The sequence below is a fragment of the Stegastes partitus genome, unplaced genomic scaffold (genome assembly GCF_000690725.1).
Source record: "Stegastes partitus isolate 25-593 unplaced genomic scaffold, Stegastes_partitus-1.0.2 Scaffold1849, whole genome shotgun sequence".
NCBI classification, from domain to species: domain Eukaryota; kingdom Metazoa; phylum Chordata; class Actinopteri; family Pomacentridae; genus Stegastes; species Stegastes partitus.
Window position 1 is genome coordinate 82693 of NW_007579580.1, and position 20110 is coordinate 102802.

General features: G+C 41.5%; 1 protein-coding gene across 2 annotated transcripts; it reads right to left on the minus strand.

Moving 5' to 3' along the window:
* Positions 1 to 1220: 1220 nt before the first annotated feature.
* Positions 1221 to 18053, minus strand: cpsf1 (cleavage and polyadenylation specific factor 1). 2 transcript variants are annotated; one of them, XM_008302644.1, is made up of 38 exons: positions 17925 to 18053; positions 16321 to 16486; positions 16208 to 16235; positions 15984 to 16117; positions 15815 to 15895; positions 15569 to 15720; positions 15295 to 15441; positions 15058 to 15197; positions 14797 to 14907; positions 14581 to 14674; positions 14409 to 14496; positions 13986 to 14135; positions 13691 to 13742; positions 13528 to 13601; positions 13359 to 13433; positions 13180 to 13260; positions 12775 to 12870; positions 12500 to 12676; positions 12253 to 12394; positions 11196 to 11374; positions 10790 to 10929; positions 10521 to 10701; positions 9995 to 10201; positions 9768 to 9857; positions 9535 to 9681; positions 9260 to 9412; positions 8689 to 8805; positions 8298 to 8388; positions 6528 to 6612; positions 5042 to 5183; positions 4782 to 4934; positions 4072 to 4248; positions 3697 to 3763; positions 3561 to 3608; positions 3318 to 3473; positions 1755 to 1884; positions 1531 to 1669; positions 1221 to 1448 (listed from the first exon to the last, which is right to left on the minus strand). In XM_008302644.1, exons 2-38 carry the CDS (start codon positions 16462 to 16464, stop codon positions 1401 to 1403), a joined length of 4416 nt encoding a protein of 1471 aa, XP_008300866.1. In that variant the 5' UTR covers positions 16465 to 16486; positions 17925 to 18053; the 3' UTR covers positions 1221 to 1400. The 2 variants fall into 2 exon arrangements, with proteins under 2 accessions (XP_008300866.1, XP_008300865.1); XM_008302643.1 differs by having other exon boundaries at positions 17907 to 18053.
* Positions 18054 to 20110: the final 2057 nt, after the last annotated feature.

The following is a 20110-nucleotide window of genomic DNA, read 5'->3' on the forward strand; positions in this document are numbered from 1 at the left end:
TCACGTCCATCACATGTGCTCAGTGTGAACCTGCTCTCATCCGTAAAAAGCTCACAGGGTGCCAATGGCGACTCTGCCAACCTTGGTGTTCTCCAGCAAATGCCAATCGCTCTGCATGGTGTTGGGCTGTAAGCACAAGCCCCACTGGTGGATGTTGGGCCCTCATACTGTCCTCATGGAGTCTGTTTCTGACAGTCTTGAGCAGAAACATAAATACTAGTGGCCTGCTGGAGGTCATTTTGCAGAGCTCCTCCTTGCACAAAGGAGGAGATAGCGATCCTGCTGCTGGGTTGTTGCCCTCCTACGGCCCCCTCCACGTCTCCTGGTATCTTGTCCAGGCTCTGGACACTGTGCTGAGAGACACAGCAAACCTTCTTGCCTCAGCTCGTATTGATGTGCCATCCTGGATGAGCTGCACTACCTGAGCAACTTCTGTGGGTTGTAGACATGCCTCATGCTACCTCTAGGAGTGAGAGCACTGACAACATGCAAAAGTGACCAAAATATCATTCAGAAAGGATGAGAACAGATAAAGGTCTGTGGTCACCACCTGCAGAACCTCTCCTTTATAGGGGTTGTCTTGCTAATTGTCTCTCACCTCCACCTGTTGTCTGTTCCATTTACAACAACAGCAGCAGGTGAAATTGATTCACAATCAGTGTGATTTCACAGAAGTGTGATTGACTTGGAGTTCCATTGTGTTGTTTAGGTGTTCCCTTTATTTTTTTGAGCAGTGTAGTAGTAGAATAGTTAAACACTTCTCTTTTAGACCAATTCAGAGTTTTGTGTCTTTCTTTGTGTGGGAACGGAGGTCAATTTAATCAGAACTTAGGACTTTCAACAGACTGACCAACTCCATTCAACTAAAGTCTCTGAGATTTCATTTAAAATAATTCCTCAGTATGATTTATTTAGTGATGCCCCTAAATAAACAAGTGCAACTGAACTACAAAGTGTAGTTACACTTCCATAATATCATATTGAAACATGTTTAAGTGAATACACCGACTTTACTGGACGTTCGCACAAGTTGGTGCATATCTCATGAGATAATGCCTCATTTGCATATTTACACATACAATTTCAGACAATGAAGACCAGGTCCTAACATAATTAATCAACCGGGGAGGTCTCATATTAACAGCTACTCTTTGAGCACTGCTCTGGTCACCGGTGACGTCCCCTTAAGCTCAATGTGAACAAATTAAAACTCACACCAGTTTTGTGTTTCTCTCTTTTTTTTTTTTTTTACTATACAAAATATTTTAAGAAAACATGGTGGGCCTCCTTTTGTCTAACACGTAAGAAAAACAAGGTTTGCACAAACATGGCCATAACAAAACCTTTCCTCCATTCACTATAAAACATCATTCAGTGGAGAAGACTCGGGAATGTGGTGCTCAGAAATGAGCCGTTACTCTGTCGATTTCCAGAAGGTCATCCAGGATCTGGTGAGAGAAGAAGGGCATGATGAGAGAACGACAAAACTGAACTAAGTGGATGTTGTGCTCTGCTGCTCTGTGCACTCACAATGTCCTGAGTGGTACCGATCTTCTTGGCCAGCTCGCTGCGCTCCATGGTGCTGAGGTACAGGTACTTTGTGAGGAGCTCTCCGTCCAGGATGTTCCTCACAGCGTTCTGCAGGCTCCGTCTGTCGCTGTGCAGCATTCTGGATGCAACAGAGGAACAGGTTGGTCAGGTCAACGTTCTCTACAGTTAAACCCTGTGGAAACGTACTGGAGGAGGCCGCAAACCTGAAGGCCTTTGGGTTCAGACCAGCGTGATGAGGCAGCATGGTTGTAAGAGCGTTTTGCAACATCAGCAGACGGCGGTAAGTTTTCTCCTGCATGGGGAGTAGCAAACCAACTCCTCCATCGAGGGTTGCTGTGGGAACACAAGGTTTGGTCCATGTTTAACATTTAGGGCATTTAAGTCAGTTAATTAGACTTTTATTTGTAGAACACATACAACAGGGACTTGTTGATCAGGACACCAGACCAACTTCTTCCATTGCTTGAACTCGAGTGCTTCATGTTTTTATTTAGGTGCACACAAACGTTTTCTGCTTGAATAATGAAGTTGTACCCTTTTTGTCAGTTTCCTCACATCTTGGCAATTACTGAACACATTATGTAAATGACTGTAAAGAGGGGTAAAGGTGCACATTAATGTTCTGCTATTAAATAAAATTGTCATTTCTTACTCCTCACTGCTTCAGTTAGCTGCCTGGTGCCAACAAGTGAACAAGTGTTCAGCAAAAATATGTTTGAAAAGAGTGAAATAATCTAAGATGTATCTCAGCTGAAATAAAGTGACTTTATCTACCAGGGTAAACACACAATGGCTACATGTGTGGATCTGAGAGAAAACTCCTGCAGTGGATACACAATATACAATTTATTTTCCATTATGTAGAAGTGTACTAGTATTGCAACTACAAGACTAAGATCAAATCAGGTTTCAACACTCCCAACTGGCATGAAGACGTACAGTGAAGTTAGTCCTGTGGTGCCGAGGCCCCTCAGAGCCTCACTCTTATGTTCTCTGATTGTGGTTGCAAGACTTACTTTCCATTGTGCGGCAAGTCCACCAAATTAAGACCACAAACAGACCAATTCCATCATTACTTGTGTTAGAATTAAGTATGTTTCGAGCTATTATGTATTCTGAATCTGTATTTAGCACTGAGCCTATGATTCTGTTTCGTATTTTCCTACTGAGAACAGCTTATGTCCTTGAAGATAATATGGCCGGTGAGAACCGGTTCACACACTTAGAGGCAGCAGAAACTCCTCTCTTCTATTAGATACGATTGTTACTTTAGCTACACGCCGTACCAACAACACACGTTGCTTACCAAAAATGTCAAGGACGTGGACAGAGCGCAGAAGTATGCCTGTCCACGCCATTAGTAACTGGCCAATTAAATCTTATCTATGTTCGGGGCAGGCCCAGCCCAAGAAGATATCTGTTACCTGGAGCTGAAAACACTCAGTTCAGCTGGACATGAGATTCCTCTCTGTCCCTCTGAATTCCAGCGCTGCAAAACTTCACCTGTGACCTAAATAAATTCTGCATCTGAGAACTGAAGATTTCTCCGGCTTGTTTTTGGGCTTCCAACTAAAGAATCGGGTCTAACACTAGAAAGCTAAACTTTTCACCCAAGATAACCACCAAAAACTAAAAGCAGCCAAAGTCATCTCCAGCCACTCAAAAACATTTTCATTTGATCTTACCATCAGATGACCGAAAAACACCACCAGGTTCCAATAAACCTGTTAACTACGATGTGTGACACAGGACTCTTGGCTGCTTACCAAACCACGTGATGTGCTTGTTGTCCCAGGTCAGAGACTTCTTACTGCCGGTGTCCAGTGCTCCTCTACACGGCATTCGCCAGAAAGTGTTGATGTGAGCTCCGGCGTTGAAGTCAGCTCGCCTCAGCAGACGCATTCCTCCAAAGCTCTCTTTAGCTGCAAACACACACCACAAATGTCATAAGTCGATGTGCATTTAATAACAGGCTACGTTGCATTTGCAGTTCCAGTGACATCACGTACCTTCAGGTAAATACATATATACATAGAGGTTCTTGTCTCGATCAGACACTGAAAAGAAGAGCAAATAAAAAGCTCAATGAGAACAGAATTTGCAAATGCAACTGAAATTTTCTCTAATGATCATGACAAAGGTTACCTAGGAATCCCAGCTGGTTGTTATCCACCATAAATTCAATGCTGTAGACCTCTAAGGGCTTGGCATCCTGCAGCCAAAACAATAAGAAAACTGTTAAATTCAGCAACAGTCCCTGAATGATTTCCTGCTGCCAGAGCCGTTCTCTAGAAATGAACCGGACTGAATCCAGACACTCACAGGACTCACTCAATACAAATTTGTACATCTTCATCAATACACCCTTCACTGTGTGCTGCCGCCTACAGATACAGCACTGAAGTCTGATTGTTAGCAAATCTAAGAGGGAAAACTCAAATAGCTTATTTAATATAAATTGAAGTTTGATCATCATCATCATCCTCATCAGCAGCAGCAGCAGCAGCACGGCTTCCTCACCCTGCTCACGAGAGACAGCGTCTTGCTCTCCTCCTGGTAGCGGAGCAGTGAGATGCTCTTCATCAGGTCAGCTGCCAGGATGAAATTCTTGATGCTGAACATCTGGTGGATGTAGAGCTGCGTGTCGATGAAGGCCATGCCCGTCAGGTCGTTGTCCTTCAGGACCCACAGGAAGATCTGTAGCAACATGGAGAATGGGAAACCCTTATTTGCATATTTATATAAGATAATAAGATATCTGTCAATAGTTTTTTTTATTTAATGTTGACACGTAATGTGTGACAAATCATTTCAGCCTCAACACTGCACAGTGTGCATGTGTATTAGTCACAACAGGAGAGAAACACTGAAAAGACCCAGTGGCAAAAAGAATCACTTGTACAAAAATACTTTTGGCTAAAGACAGAATGATGTGACCAAAAACAGGTCATCAGTGCATGATTTACTTGGTCAACTGAAAAAAAACACTGCATGCCAATAAATGTGGGTGTCTGCCGTTTTCCATTTCTGTGTGTTAATAAAAATGTATTTTACTGATGTAAACTAATCATTCATTCACTGCAGACGTTGTTTATGACACATGTAATCCATAGCAACTGTGTGCCCCCCTCTAGGACTCACTCTACTCATAAAACACTGCCAAGTGTTCACTAACTACATCCAGTTTGAGACTCATTGCAGCAGAGTTGTGATGCGAGTGCGGTTGAGACCTTCTGTCCAATGGCCGACACCAGGTATCCGTTGCAGTGGCACAGCGCCGTCACCGGCCCCTTCTGTTCCTTCTCATACAGCACCTTGAACTTGTTCTTGGTGAGAGGCTGTCCTGGCTCTGGCACCACTTCAATCACATCCAGGATAACGATCTGAATACAACAAACAAACATTTCAATGATTGCAGTCAAATAGCCTCAGTTCTTTTTTTGTAGGTTGGAAATGAGGCTTTAAAGGTGCAGATGTTTTCATGTCTCACCCGGCCCCTGCAGGTGACCTCCTCTCCCTGCATCAGGCAGGTTCCTGCTGCGATGTAGCCCTTTAGGCCAGACACTGTCTCCTGACTCCTCAGGGCCACTGTCTTCATACAGGTCACGTGTTCCCACTCCTCCAGGTCGATCCTAAACGAGACAGAAGTCAGAGTAAAGTCAGGGCACACTGACTCTTAGAAGTTCCTGTGTTCGATTATTGGAGTTAAACAGAATGTCATTGCTATTAATCATCATTAAAGGTGAAGTTAAGTAGGACAGTCACTTCCCAAAATACTTAGACCCCTAAAATTTTGCACACTTCATTGATTTTAGGGATGGGCACAGAGCCCCGGTATTAAAGGAGCCTCCGGGCTACATGTTTAAATACCGGAGGATTGATGAGCTCCAACGGTAACGGTTCTGTTAACGGGACTTTCGAAAGCAGGAAGATCGTTGTGTTGTAGATTCTATCTCATCACTGTAAAAATGATGTTTATGTGTCTTTGATGTATTTTTGCAGTAAGACTGTCATGACTTTTATAGCAAAGTTACTGGGGTTCTGACATCAAGCCAACACGATGTTAATGGATTAATGGAAATGAATGCATGTTTAAAAAGAGGGGAAATAAAACAGGCATCATAGACATCAAATATCCTGATCATGCTGTTGACAGAAGGGTCTTTTTATAATTAACTGGAGCCACACCAAAACACTTGACACCTATGTTTTGGCTCGCTTCTTAGCGATCACCAAATTTCATTCAGTTCTGATCTCTAGTTCTTGAGATATCCCCCCGATTGACTCTAGCAGTCTTGGAAGATGTTACACCAATGCCCGCATCTAATGAAAGTTTGAACAAAACTTGAAAGTGTTTCAAGTGGTAGAAACAAGCTACACATTTCAGTTAAGCTACATCTGTATACAAGTTCTGTTTACTTTAAAAACAGCTTTGGTAGATTAAGTATGCTTGTTAATTTGGAGACTTTATGCTGGCAGAAAGTCAAAGTTGTCCCAGACTAATATTACTTGTCAGTTAAAAGCAGGGCTAAGTTATCCCAGCGCTAAACCATCTCTTTATGTTTAATGTGTTTGACAGTGAAGTCGTATATGCGTACACACACACCCAGTATCTCAACACATTATGCAGAAGCGCTGCAAGCCAAGCTTACTTCTACATTTCAGTGCTCACAGTGGTAGTTAATGATAACGCAGAGGAGCAAATGACCAGGGATTTAGATAAACGACTCAATATTTCCAACTGACCCTGAATAAAATAAAAGTAGGCAGCCAAGTGAGACTAAATTAATTGTCTACAACTTGAATAAATGGCCCAGGCTTTTCAATTAAACCCCACAATTCTCTAAAAGCAGCCCAAAGCCCAAACCACTTAGTTCACCCAATCTGTATTAAAACAAAGCATTTCTATTGATTTTTGCGAGCAGCATGTGTGCTCTTCAAAGGTGTGCTCTGTGAAGAGAGAGAACAGCTTTTACCGTGTGTTGGGAATGGCCTCCCAGCTCACTGGAGAGATGAGCTGGATAGAGAACTTCTCCTGCTGAGGATTGATGTAGCGCTCGTCTGCAGGGTAGAACAACAGTCACATATCCACACATTCTTTTAAAGGCATAAAAGGAACTATTCCCACATCTATGTCATAACACACGAGTCATTTCTTGTCACAAAACTACTACTAATATAGTCATGTATTTTGCCAGTTGAATAGTGTGTCGGAGTCCATTTGAAATCTTTGTTTTGATATAAAATACACAGACAAATAAGTGCAGTTTTGATCATCAATGAATGTACCGTCACAATAACCACTAAAGCACCAGGGAGGAAAGACCTCTGTGTAAAAACCTATTTGTAAGTAAAGTCTAAAAGGTGGTTAAAGATGACTGGTGAAATATTAGTTCTAATAGTATAGAATGTAATAATAAATGGTCACTAATTTATACGCGGTTGAAACAGGTAACTAAAGCAGATAGTGGGGCTGCTCGATATACGGTTTCAGCATCGACACTGTAATGTGCTTTTGCAGAATAGTCAAATCACGTGAGAAGCGACGACAGTTCAGGCAAATGAAGTCAAACAATGTTGACAAAAACTACTTTGTTAGCGGGGTCTTTCAGCTGTTGCCAATACACAGTTTGTTTGACCATTTAAATCAGCCAGTGCCAGATCTGAACGCCATTCTAAGCAAAAATCTATTTCGGACGACTCTGCCAGCGTTAGACCGAATGAGAAAGGTTCCAAACAGCAGAGAGAAACTGTCCAAAGAGGGTGTTTAAAATGTGATCCTCTTGCCTTTACAAGCAGTATGTAATACCATCATGCGCCTACTTCTCTGAAGCTGCCATCCCAGAACTGTATGAAAAATGCAAGGCACAAGCTGTCTGTGGAATATCATGCAGTTACAACAGATTTGTAGTCCAGCTGGAGAGCGGAGCCCTGCATAAATCTTACGTCCACTTTATTAATGACAACTTCCATTTGAAAAGTGGCTTCCCGTGTACAGAATCTTTCCCAGATTATCATATAGATGAGAAGCGTTGGCTGCACGGGGCTTTGCTGAGGAAACGTCATGTTTGTGTAATACATGAAATACAACAGATGAGGTGAACATGATGACGGCTGACTCGTGTTTTGATGGTTGCAAATTGAAGATTTTATCAAATAATACAAGATAAACAGCACTGGTCCACGTTTACTCAGGTATTAGCGTTTGTATCATTGTGTATTTGTTGCGCAGTAAAGCAGCACCTATAGACCAAGATGGCAAGACTTGACAACGCATAGTGGCTCAACAAGTGGACGAGGCTGCAATGCTTTGTCCTCAGATTAAAGCTTGTAGTTGGTGAGGAATACACATGCTACATGTACTAAGCTGTTTTTTTCCATGTTGCACTATACACTGCAGATAAACTATCACAATACCATTTTCCCCAATATCATGCAAATTAAAACTGATTGAATAAATAGTGGAATTAGAAGCTAAAACTAAAAATAAAAGAGTCACAGATGCTAGGTAGTTTGTTAACAGTAGAAACAGTTAAATGATAAATAGTTGAAATGTCCATCATCATCAAGATGACTACATTCTTAACATTTAGGACTCAACTGTATGAAAAAAATATTGTAAATATAATTATCTATTCATAAGAACACGTCTGGTACACGGCAAACTGCAGTGATGTGGGGATACTTGTGTACATCTAAAGTTTGGGACCTTATGATATAAACAACAGGTGTGTTTGACATCTGACCTCGTTCTATGATTTCGTACTCCTTCTCCTCTCCAGTCATCCTGGGGATGCGAGTACAGGGCTCTTTTACACTCGTGCACACAGCATACACCTGAGAGGGGAGAAAAATAAATAAAAAATCCAAAATCACACAGAAAAACTTCACATCAAAGACTAATCCCTTCAAAGTCACCCTCATTGATTTTTTTCTTTCACAGTAAGAAAACTTCAAGGCCAGCAGGCTTTCATCTCAAACTTTTCAAAGGGGCTCGATCGATATGCTTTTATTTTGCATCGTGTTATGCAAGTGGAGGTGTGAGGTGTCCGGGGAATGTGTTTTGGCTTGAATTTTATGACATGTCGCCACTTGGGTGCCTCCGGTGCTGTGTGGGCTTAGTCAGAGGAGGCTTACCTTGGACTCAACGTGGTAGGACACGTAGTGGACGGTGCATCTCAGTGGGATTTTTCTGACTGGCCACGGGGCATCGTAAGACAGATAGGTGGGCAGGACGCTGATCCTTAGCTCGCCCTGTGGGAGAACACACAGAGTCAAGGAAATGAAAACTAGATTAAATAGATTTCCATAAAAAAATATATAACTTTTAGAACTGCATTTCCATAAATGTGCAATGGTTCTATTCTGCTTCTGCCTTGCTTAAACTGCTTTCATAAGCCTCAGATAACAGATATGAAGGTGTTAAGTAGTTCGCTTCTATTTTCTCTGCAGAGAGTGTTACATCCTGAATGGCCATGAAACAGGGTCTCTCCATTTGTATTCTTGTAATAGTTGAAAGCCTAAAAGACAAAACCTCTGGTGAAGGATAATAATAATCATATCACTACTTGTGTGGAATCTCATCTACATTATTTAATAACTCTGTTTATTTAACAAGTCAATAAAGTTGGTTTCTGTCTCATCTGGAACACAAATAAAAAATCAACACATGCATTACCACCAAAGTGATAATGTGTCTTCTGTGCACCTGTTTGTTGAAGTAGAGGAAACCTTTGGGGCAGTTGATATTATGGAAGGGGGAGAAAGACTCGATGGAGCCATCGATGGTCATCGGGTGAAGCCTCATCGCTCCCCGAGAGGTGACCAACATCCAGTGAGGAGACGGACCGCAGATAAACACCTGCGACACAGAGGGAACGTCACATGGCTAATGAAAGAGCACCTGACAGGATGTACTGTCAGAACAATCTTGTTTTGGAATAACATTCTCATCTCAGATTTTTTTAAAAATGGCTTCCTTACCCCTGAGTATCCAGAAATGTCCTCGAAGTATCTGAACCTGGCAATCCGACTCTTCGCCCCTAGACTGTCATCAGTGGCGCTGCTCTCTGCCTTCTTATCTTTTTTAAGCTTTGATTTCTTTTCTCTGAAGTTAATGTTGTGGGGCACCTGTGCAGATTATAGGAACACAGTTAAGACTGATTTCATCTAAATTTGGCTTGATGTAGTCCACTTCTACCAGTCCCAGCTCTTACTTTTTTAAAGCGGACTTTCAGGTTGTTTTGCGGTTGTTGTTGATCGTACGGGAACGCTTCATAGATCAGAAGCTCTTGTTCCACATGGACCTAGTAAGCAAGGAAACATTTTCAAATCAAATCTTTTTTTAACTCAGTTTTCTTTTCATGAAGCGCTTCATTCTTGTAAAACACAAATGACAACTTTAATGAAGTTTACCTAAAAGGCCTCAAAGTAGAAAACTTACCAGCAAATACGGTCTGCTGTGATTGTTGCCAAGAGAAACCAAAGCCACCTCTTTGACTAATGGAATCTCTCCTTGACGGGTCACTTCCTCCTTTTTACCTTCCCCCTGTGTTGCGGACTGGCCAGAGGAACTGTCCACCAGCACTCTTTGGCCTACCGGAAAGTTCTTCACCAGGAATACCAATCGCCAATCTGGCAACTGGTAAATCTGATGAATGAAATAATGAAAACAGTTGAGTGTAGAAAAACACATTCCTGTCAATTATTATTAATGGCATAGATTCTTTTTATTTTATGTTCAGGGTCAATTTTCTTGTCATTTTCACACATATCAGCATATAGGAAAAAGAAATGTCAGTCCTCATTAACAACAACGCACTATGGTGAATGCAGGAGGTTTATTTCCCCTTCTGATAACATGTAAGATAGTCGTCAAGTAGATATCAGCACAGGTAATATTCAAAAACAACCAGAAATCAACCTTTAATTCTCTTTCCCTTCCATTTGAAAACAAGTACACATCTTACCTCCATTACGCCGTTCTCTCTGATAATGATGCACCAGTGGGTGGGCTCTGCTTTGGTGGAGCTTGTCTCACTTGTGGAAGGCACTGGAGCCACAGAGCTGCGGCTGACTTCGTCTTTTGCGGGCGTTGCACTGGCGTTAGAGTCTCCATAGAGCATTTCCTCCTCATCGTCCACTGTGTTGCTGCTCACACATGTAACAACAATCAGCACAAGAATGAAGTGCAGCAGCTGGCTGAATGTGCCAGTGTGGAAGAGAAGTGAATTCTTACCTGAGGTCCTGGATGATGGTCTCAGCCTCAGACTGACCGCGGGTGATGTTGTCCTCTTTAATGGAGCAGCTCACTTTGTTTTCTGTGGTAAACATCCCGCTTACGTCTCGGTACGCGCACAGTGTGATTACGCGAGATTGCTGTTGAATGAAAGGCAGTTTAAAACAAACAAAATATTATTAAAAGCTATTTATGTACCTTTTCCTAATATACTTTCTAAAAGATAGGGTTATGATGCTTTGGATTTGCATGGTACTACTATTAAAGCAATACATTCAATTTTGTCAACTTGCCAACCTTTTTCTATGAGCTTTGGTTTGGCAAGAAGGGGCGAGTGTGTCAAATGAAATCCCTATAATAAAAATAAATACATTTTAAAAAAGGCAGGTGAGTGTGTTTTACTCACAGTGGGAATCTGTGGTTTCTGCAGAGCCAGTCGGTGGGTCTTTCCCATGTACGAATCAGTCTTTAACACAAACATAGTGACCACTCCCTCGGCAGTCATGATAACCACGTAAGGGTCCGCCACAGAGCAATGCACTATGGGAGAGCCCAGGTCCACCGGGATGAAGTGAAGCTGCCTCACTGAAAGCAGGATTCATTTAAAAAAAAAAAAAACAAGTTCTTTAAGACAACAGTACCATTACTACAACAATTCTACTACTATTGCACAAAAAGATGGAAACACTGTAATATATATATATTACTGTAGCGAACATAATTCTACCTAAGGTGCCCATATTATGCACATTTAATTGTATTTGTAGGCTCTCTAGATTATGTTTACATGCTTTCATGTTCAAAAAAACCCATTGCCTCATACGGTACATTACTGCAGCATCTCTTTTCACCCTCTGTCTGAAAAGCTGTGACTTAGCACCTGTCTCTTTAGGGCCCCATCCCAAATCACTTTGCTCTGATCGTTAGCTGGTCTTCAAACAGTTAAGAACCTGTATCATTCATAGAGAACCATCAGGAAAAGATTTAGTTAAAGGGTGATGATGATACTTAACCTTCCCCAGAGCAGGTTAACTGTGGAGCAACATGGTGATTCTAGCCACGTTAAAAGAAAGCCACCATCCTGAAACTGACAAGTGACTTTAGGCTAAACATACCCGACTACCTATTAATCTTGCTTTTTCGTTCACCTCTTAGATCTGTCACTACAGGTGGGGAGACGCAGCCCTAGCAGAAGCAGCTGTAGTGAAGAATAATGGTGGACTGCAACAAAACTGCTCAGCCTTTGAAGGTCGCCAAACTAGCAACTCGACAAGGAGCAGAGTTTTCTGTGACTTTGTTTCCCTCCCTTTATATGCACAAAACACACACACACACACACAAAGCATAATATGGGCTCTTGAATATATTACATAAGCTAAAACAACTGACTGACACATACCTATTTTCGTTTAATTCTATTGCTGTTAGTTAAAAAAAACAATCAAACTTATCACTTATTTTACCTCCTTCCAGGAGACGTAGGCCCATGGGGGAGACCTGAATGATGTACTTGTTGTCACCAATGTTTCCTGCGAACACAGTGGGTCCTTGAGTGGCAAAACCACTGGTGTCCAGCTCCATGATCTCCTGACCTGTCTGAAGGATCTACAAGGAAACACAGGGGTGGTCAAAGTCAAAAAGAGTATCTGACACAGTTTTTAGATCAAAGAAATCCTAACCACAACAAAGTGCGTTGACATGTGTTTTTACCATGGTTGAATCTTCTCGGCTGAGAATAAGAAAGCCGTGCTTCTTCGCATCATCCTCCAAAGGAGGCTCTGTCTTCTTGTCCTCCTCTTTCTCCGCTTCCTCGTCTTTTTCTCCCTCTTCACCATCCTCACCAGTCTCAGTGTCTGCTCCATCCTCTGAATCATCACTTTTTACAGCCTGGAAAAGCGTCAATAAACGTTTTACTGTATAAAACGACAGAACAATTTGAGCCTTGATTCGACAGAAAATGTGAAACTTCTAATAATAAACAGTACTTTTTTCTCTTCCTTGACTTCACTTGAGATGACTGTCCACATGTCGTGGCAACCCGGCAGTTCAAAAGTAGTGACGACTTGCGGTCGAATGCTTCTCTGAGAACAGAGTGGAAACAAATTAAAGCATAAAAAACGAGGGGATAAAAATAGTACTTGATTCTAGTGTTGTGACTCACACAAGTTTTCAATCTGTGCATTTAATGAAGTTAAGAAGTTGTGTCTGGGGTGTTTACAGGCTACTCCGTCGATCTCTGAGGCAGCCCTGGTAGACCCAGAATTCACTTTAGCACTGTCACAGGACCTGTGGCAGACGGCCCTCGCCACCACAGGTTTTAGGACTGTGCATTAAGAGCAGTAATGCATACAACAAACTAACAACAGACCAACTCAGGAGGGAGGATATACCTGAAGAACAGACAGTGCCCCATTCTTGCCATAGCCGGAGCACACCACAACCTCCAGGTCAGGCTCAGGGTTGCTCTGAAACTGTGGGTTGAAAAGAAATAAAGGTGAATGACTACAACATGCAATTCTTTGGTGTAACATCAGCAGAAGAGTTTTGAAAGTCTTTCAAACGTCTATACCTCTTCAGACAAGAAAGCAGGTTCACCCATGGAGGCATTTGCACAAGGTCCAATGTTGAGTATGCTGTCACACACCTGTAAAAAAAAACAAAGGCCCTCCATTGTTGTCTATGTGCACAGAAATCTACAAGATGCATAAAAATAGGAGTTACACTTTAAGTTTCTTTACCTCGAAGGAGTAGGTGGCCAGCTGAGTGCCTGACTGGGCTTCACTGCCATACACTTCTATTTCATCCACCTCATCTGACAAACAAAGAAGTCAGGTGTAGCACAAACTGACACATCACACACACAATATACTGGCACATAACAATAACGAACAATGAACATACCCGTCCAGTTGGTAGAAGACTCTACTCGCTTTTTTTTGCTGGGTGGCTCCTCCTAGAAGTCATGAACAGTGATGAAGTAAAAAGACAATTTTCATGGAAAAGCTATCAAAGGAAATAAAGATCCTTTCAAATGCAGTGAGCTTTCAAAGACTGACAAGTGTCATATGGAAATTAATTTCTCGAACTCGCACTGTAGGAAAAAAAAACAAGCCTATTCAATATTTTTTTCCACAATAACAGGCTGTATTGAAATCTCCACAACTTTTACACACAGTTTATACAAACACAAACTCACCTGCTTATCTTTCTCCTTCTCTTTTTCTTTGTCCTGCTTGTCTTTGCCTTCCTCTGCTGGCGTCTCCTGCAGCTTCTCTGTGTACTTCAGGAGCAGAGAGTTTCCAAGGCGGGAACCCAGGAAAAGGTAGCCAGGCTCCATGGTCACCATCTGATGGAGAAAGTGCAACGTTTATTCAATATTTACTTCACATCTTAAAAGGTCAGTCAAATACCAGTATCTATAACTTTTAGATTCTGTCTGAACATTTTTTTTCTAGCGTTTTGCAGCTTTAAATTTAAAATATGGTACACATTTTCGAAAACCCCCATCAGTCCTAACCTAATTGCTCCTGCTCTATGGGTTTGTCCACAGAAACACAGAAGAAATGGACTGTCCTGGATTATCAGACCAATACTGTTCACAGTTAAAGGCATAACTTACACAGGTTGTCAGGACACTGGCAGCAGCTTTGTCAAAGTGAAAAGCACGCACGCTCCTCATGCCGTCGGTTATCAGCGTCAGCACGTAACTGCAGGGCAACAACAGCCAGTGAACAATCATACACTGTCATCGGGGTTCAAATACATTGTGGTGATAATTACAAAAAACTTACATTTCTCCTCCTTTCAGTGAGATGACCATCTTGTCATAAGCAATAAAGTCAGACTGAGAACAGTCTAGTGTGATCTTCACTTCATCTTGTACCCCTGCAGAACCAAAACACATCATCCAGCGATGAGCATCAAAAAATGTCAAATAGTATTAACATAATGTGGCACATATAAAAAGATACAAGTACAAGAGTGTGGTTTCGTGTTTAAATGCTTACGCAGAGGGAAGGCTGTGGTCCCAGCTGTCTGAGAATTGAGTGAAACTCCATATGGTGGAACACTCTGGTTCAGATAGAGCAATGAGTTCACAGCGAACACCACAACACCACCTAAAAATATTTGATAGATCAGAAGCTGAAACGCACACACTGTAGGAACACAACACCCATTACCACAAAGTGCATGAATTTACATGACTTGAGAGATCTTAGCAACCACACTGCTCAGGGGAGCAACAAAAGAGAATCCAGTGAGCTCACCGATGGGTTTGGGAACAGCCATGACTTGTGTACAGTCAAAAGGCAGATTACTGAGAGACCAGATGACAGGATGAACCTTCTGCATGATGTTGAGGGAGATGGCGACAATGCTACAAGTGTCCTGACGCACAGCCACACGCCTGGAACAGAGATCACACAACAAAGGTTTAATTAAAAAATGGCTGCTCAGAGCATCAAATAAAGACATTAAGTTGCTGTTGCAGCTGATGGACTAACCCTGGCCATGTCTGATTGGGTTCAAACAGAATAAGCAACGTAGGTTCGTAGTAGCCGTGGAGGAACTTCATGTCAATGATGTTTAGCAGCTTCTCGTCCAGCTCTCGAACGTCAATGATGTAGCTGGGTAGGAAGCTGGATTTCGGTCTGTAGGCGACACATACAAATGGTGTTAATGTAGAAAAAAGAGGGAGTGTTTCATTTGTTAACACAGGTGTCCACCAGATACTAAACAACATTAATAAGCAGAAAGAATAGTAAACTCCAGCCATACCCTTCTCCAACTCCACCCTCCTGTTCATCAGTTAGTGTGTCCTTGCGGAATGGCAGCACCACGAGCTGGGTGCCATAAACAAGCATTACAGCACAGCGATTCTCTGGATCTACACGAACAATGGGAATATGAACATTCTGTACAAAGCCATCCTGAAAAACAAGGAAAAGAGCAAAACTTAGATTACCAGTTGTTTTAATTTGTCCATTTCAACATTTACTCCAGTGTATTTTTGTTTCTACATACTCTGAGCTCTGGCTCCTCAAAGAAATGAAGCGACAGTGTCTTGAGGTCATGTGTCCCAGGGTCATACTCTACGACTGATAACTTGTGAGACAACAAACAATCAGGTCAGTGAAAAACAATTTTACGTAGTGAAAATTTCTTAAACCGTGTGCTGTTTACACAATGATACCTTTGCATCTTTGAAACTGAGAAGGAGTGCATCTCTGTTGGCTCCTACAAGCTGCACACTGGCCATTGACATAACATTGCCAAAGAGAGAAAATGATGCCACTTGCTCCAGCTTCTCTTTACGGGATTTGGAATCTGTACAAGAAGAGACAAGTCTCAGCAAAAAACTAATTGTTACTTTAACTGCAGTAAAATATATATTTAAATTAAGACAATTAGACAAACCAGAGGACTTGTCAGCCTTTGATGTACTCTGAAACAATAACATAAAAACATTTTTATGCTTGGATTTTTAAAATTTGGCACACAGAAACAAATCAGCTGGCAATTACATTTACCTCCACATCATGGATGATCCTGTAGACAAACAGCTGAGAGGTTCCAGCAACAACCAAATTCTTCTCCTTACTGGAAATAAAGTTGCAGTAGACAGAAAACTCCACTGCGGTGGGAGTGTGGGCTTGTCTGTACACAGCATACATCCTGGAAGGCTGCGCTCAGCATCTGACAGGTGAAAGGATTCATGTCAGGACGTCTCATATCACTTTTCCACTGTTCAGTTTAAATACATACAATAAATTGAACATTTTCTCTCCAAAAGTCTTCCTCAAATGCAAACAGGTGTGGCTAGCACTTTGAAACAATGGTGAACAAAAATCTAGTTATTTAACATTCATCTCACTTACTGGGCTGCCTGCAGACACAAAACAAATACATCTTATCCTATATCACAGGTGCTTCATTCTATTTTCATGATTTTTGGCAATCAGTTTATTTTGAATGTCTTCAGAACTTTGATTTTTGTTTTAATTAATGCTTTTATTCATAAAATACCAATGTACTTGGGTCTTCAATCAAAAAGCACCTTATTCTGTTCATGTCGTTATATTAACGTGGAACTATTTACCGAGTTCATGTCTGCTATGGGTCCTAATTTAACACATCACACACTATCAGGAGGGGTGAAGGCACTCTGTCAGTTATTTAAAATGAGACAAACACAGACTTCCTTATGTGCTTTGTCAACAACCCTCCATCCAACAACAACGTGAATTTCTCCACTGTAAGATAAATAAAGGCATATCTTATCCTAGCTTACTGCAACGTTCAAAATTACAAAAACAAAGATGAAAATTAAATGTTCTAGGGTTATCAAATTAAATGTTCATGGTCTGGTGTTTGTAGACTACAATGGCAAGCAGCAAGTAGAGGCTGGATTTGGTTGTGCAAAGAATTGGAAACATGCAAATGCAACACAGGTAATGTTTACTTGAAATTACTAACTACATGATACCAGAATAAAGTCCTACAATGGATTACGCTCGGGATAAAAGAAGTAATTTGCATGAGAGAAACAAACCATTTTATATTTCACAAAGAACAGTAAGGTCATTAAAGTAAGGCTTAACCAGTCTAGTAAATTTGTGCTATGCTCTATTTGCAACGTGAAATAAATGGTACAGTTTCATTAAACTAGGTTGTTTTTCTGGTAAACACCTTGTCTACTGCCCTCACAGACTGCATATGTAAGTATATGATGACACAGTGACCGGTGGTTGTTCAATACAGCAAGTTTAAGCGCTACTTTTAAAACTCGTGCCATGTAACAAGCTGAAAGATGCTTCCAAGATTAACAAGCACTAGCTAGCATATAATTTACCACGCGTAACGGCAGCGTTAGACTGTGTGGGGCAATTTAGCTGTTAACTTTCACTCAAAGCGCTAATCTTATCTTATAGGACATGCAATTAGCATAACAGTTAGCCTCATGTCATGAATGTATGAAAACGCCGGTTGGCGGTGTTAGCAACGTGCTAATGTTCCTATTGGCAGCTAGCATCTTAGCTAGCACGGTATGGCACTAGCAGCAGACTTCGATTTTTACACGTTTTGACAAATTATGCATTTAAACCTGTAAACGTACCTATTTCCTACGGGTTACCTGACTTTGTATCTTTAATATGTCTTCTTCTGCTCACATTTAGCGGGTCATATTTTGTAAAATAGTAACTTAAGCTAGTTAACCGTTAGCCAGGTAAACTGGCAGCTAGTTGTGTTGTGGTTGTCAGTGCGCCTGCGCTGGTCTTCTTCTGATTTGTTGCAATTTCTGACACAACACCTGCTCCAAAGCACATTACTGCCCCCTACAGTTAACTACACAATTTCTTCTTTTCCTTCTTGCTTGAGGTATTCACAGCTTTCACCAAAGGGGGAAATAAAAGAAAAACCTGACATCCTCTCAGTGAAATTGGTTTTAGATACAGGAATATAATTTGAAAGCACTTATTTCTTATGTAGTCAGATGATGCTCTGATTTTCAGACTAACTTTAAAACCACAGAAAGTTAAACAATCAGCTGGAGAATACTTACGTTTTTATCATTAACCCATGTTGGTATAGTTCGGTTAATTCTACAAAATGCAACAAGCAAATACAACATACCTGGTAAGTGGTCAAACTGCATTTCTTTGTCTGTACATGCTGAACTTTTCCTGAATGTTTCCATAGGTTGCGACGTTTCTTCCCTGACATACAAACGACTTGTTACTTTTGTTTCAGCAAACATTTCCTGCATCAGCTGCAGTGATGCTTAATCACACTACCTAACGCTGGTCACCTGTGTGTTGCTGCAGAGCTGCTCCGCCCTCGAATGCACCAGCTGATCACCTTCAGGACGGCACTTCTAGGACCCGTGGTGTTTGTGTCACCTGGATGTCAGAGGAAGTAACAGTGTTTCTCGCATTGATGCTGATTGTGAACCATTTTATTGTTTATTATTATTACTATTATTATTATTATTGTTATTATTATTATAGTTGCCACTGGGATCTGTCTCTTTGTTGGTTGCAACCTCTTTGTTCAGCAGACACAGAAGAAGAAACAAGGTGAGATTTGCTCATGTGACCAGAGCAAACCTCTCACAGGTCTTTTAACTGTCCCAGAGGCCCGGCTGAAAACAAAGGGGGACAAAGCATTTTCAGTCCGGGCACCAAGGCTCTGGAATGACCTGCCCAAATAAATCAGGTCGGCTAATTCTGTATTCTCTTTTACGTCACTTCTTAAAACACACTTGTATTTACCGTTGGGCAGTTTTATTAGTGACAAAACATCACATCGGCTCTTCACATAATTTATTTGTAAAAATGTTATTTTTTATTAAAACTAGTACATAAATTAATCAAATAAATGTAGTAAAGTGAAATATAATAAACTTCCCCCTGAACCCCTTTCCCCTCCCAAGATCTGACACCTGAAGTCACGAGTCGCAGCCTTCTGATCTCCAGCTTTTACCTCAGCAGTGAAGAGTTAAAGGACGTTGTGGAGCCTCCAGTAGAAGTTAGATGGTGACAGAACGCAGTGCTGCTGCTGTTGGTGGGACTTCACTGGAACACAGATAAGAACCGATTTCCGCTTCCTCGTTCTCTTTTCCTTCATCTCTTACCTTCACCCTTCCTCTCCTTTATCTTCCTTCTGCGGTCTATCGAAACTTTCATGCGTCTCTCTCTTTCAACTTTCCTCTCCTTCCTTTACCCATTTACTTCTTCCATCCTTAATCCCCTGGAGTCACCCATCCATCCTCACTTCCATTCTTCAGCTGTCTTCCCTTCCTCTGCTTCATCTTCATACCTCTCGCAAATGCATTCACTTTTGCTTCTGTCAGACCTTACTCTGCCACATCTCCACCCTTCCTCTCTTTTTTATGCATTTTCCAGTAAACCCTTCTGCCCTATTTATTCTTATTTTCTTTCCTTTCCCCCTTCCCTTCATATTTTAATAATCTGTACTCAACTTTGATGTATTTCCTCTAATCCCTCCACTTCATCTCCATTTCTCTGTCTTTCGTCTCCTTCTCTCTTTCATTTGCTTCTCTTCATGTGTCTTTTATCTCCATCTACCTTTCCACATCTCTTCATTGTCTTCCATCAGCATTTTCCCTTCCTCTTTTCATCTCTGTCATCTCCTTCATCCTCATCTTCTTTTCTGCAACTGTCAACTTGTTCTCTCGTCCCTTCTCCACTTTTCTTCTTTTAAAGCTCTTTTAACTTCCATACTTTACTTCTCCACCCTCCATCTTCCATCTTTTCACCATCCTCTTGTCATTTTCCTTCCCTCCTTCGCCACTCTTCC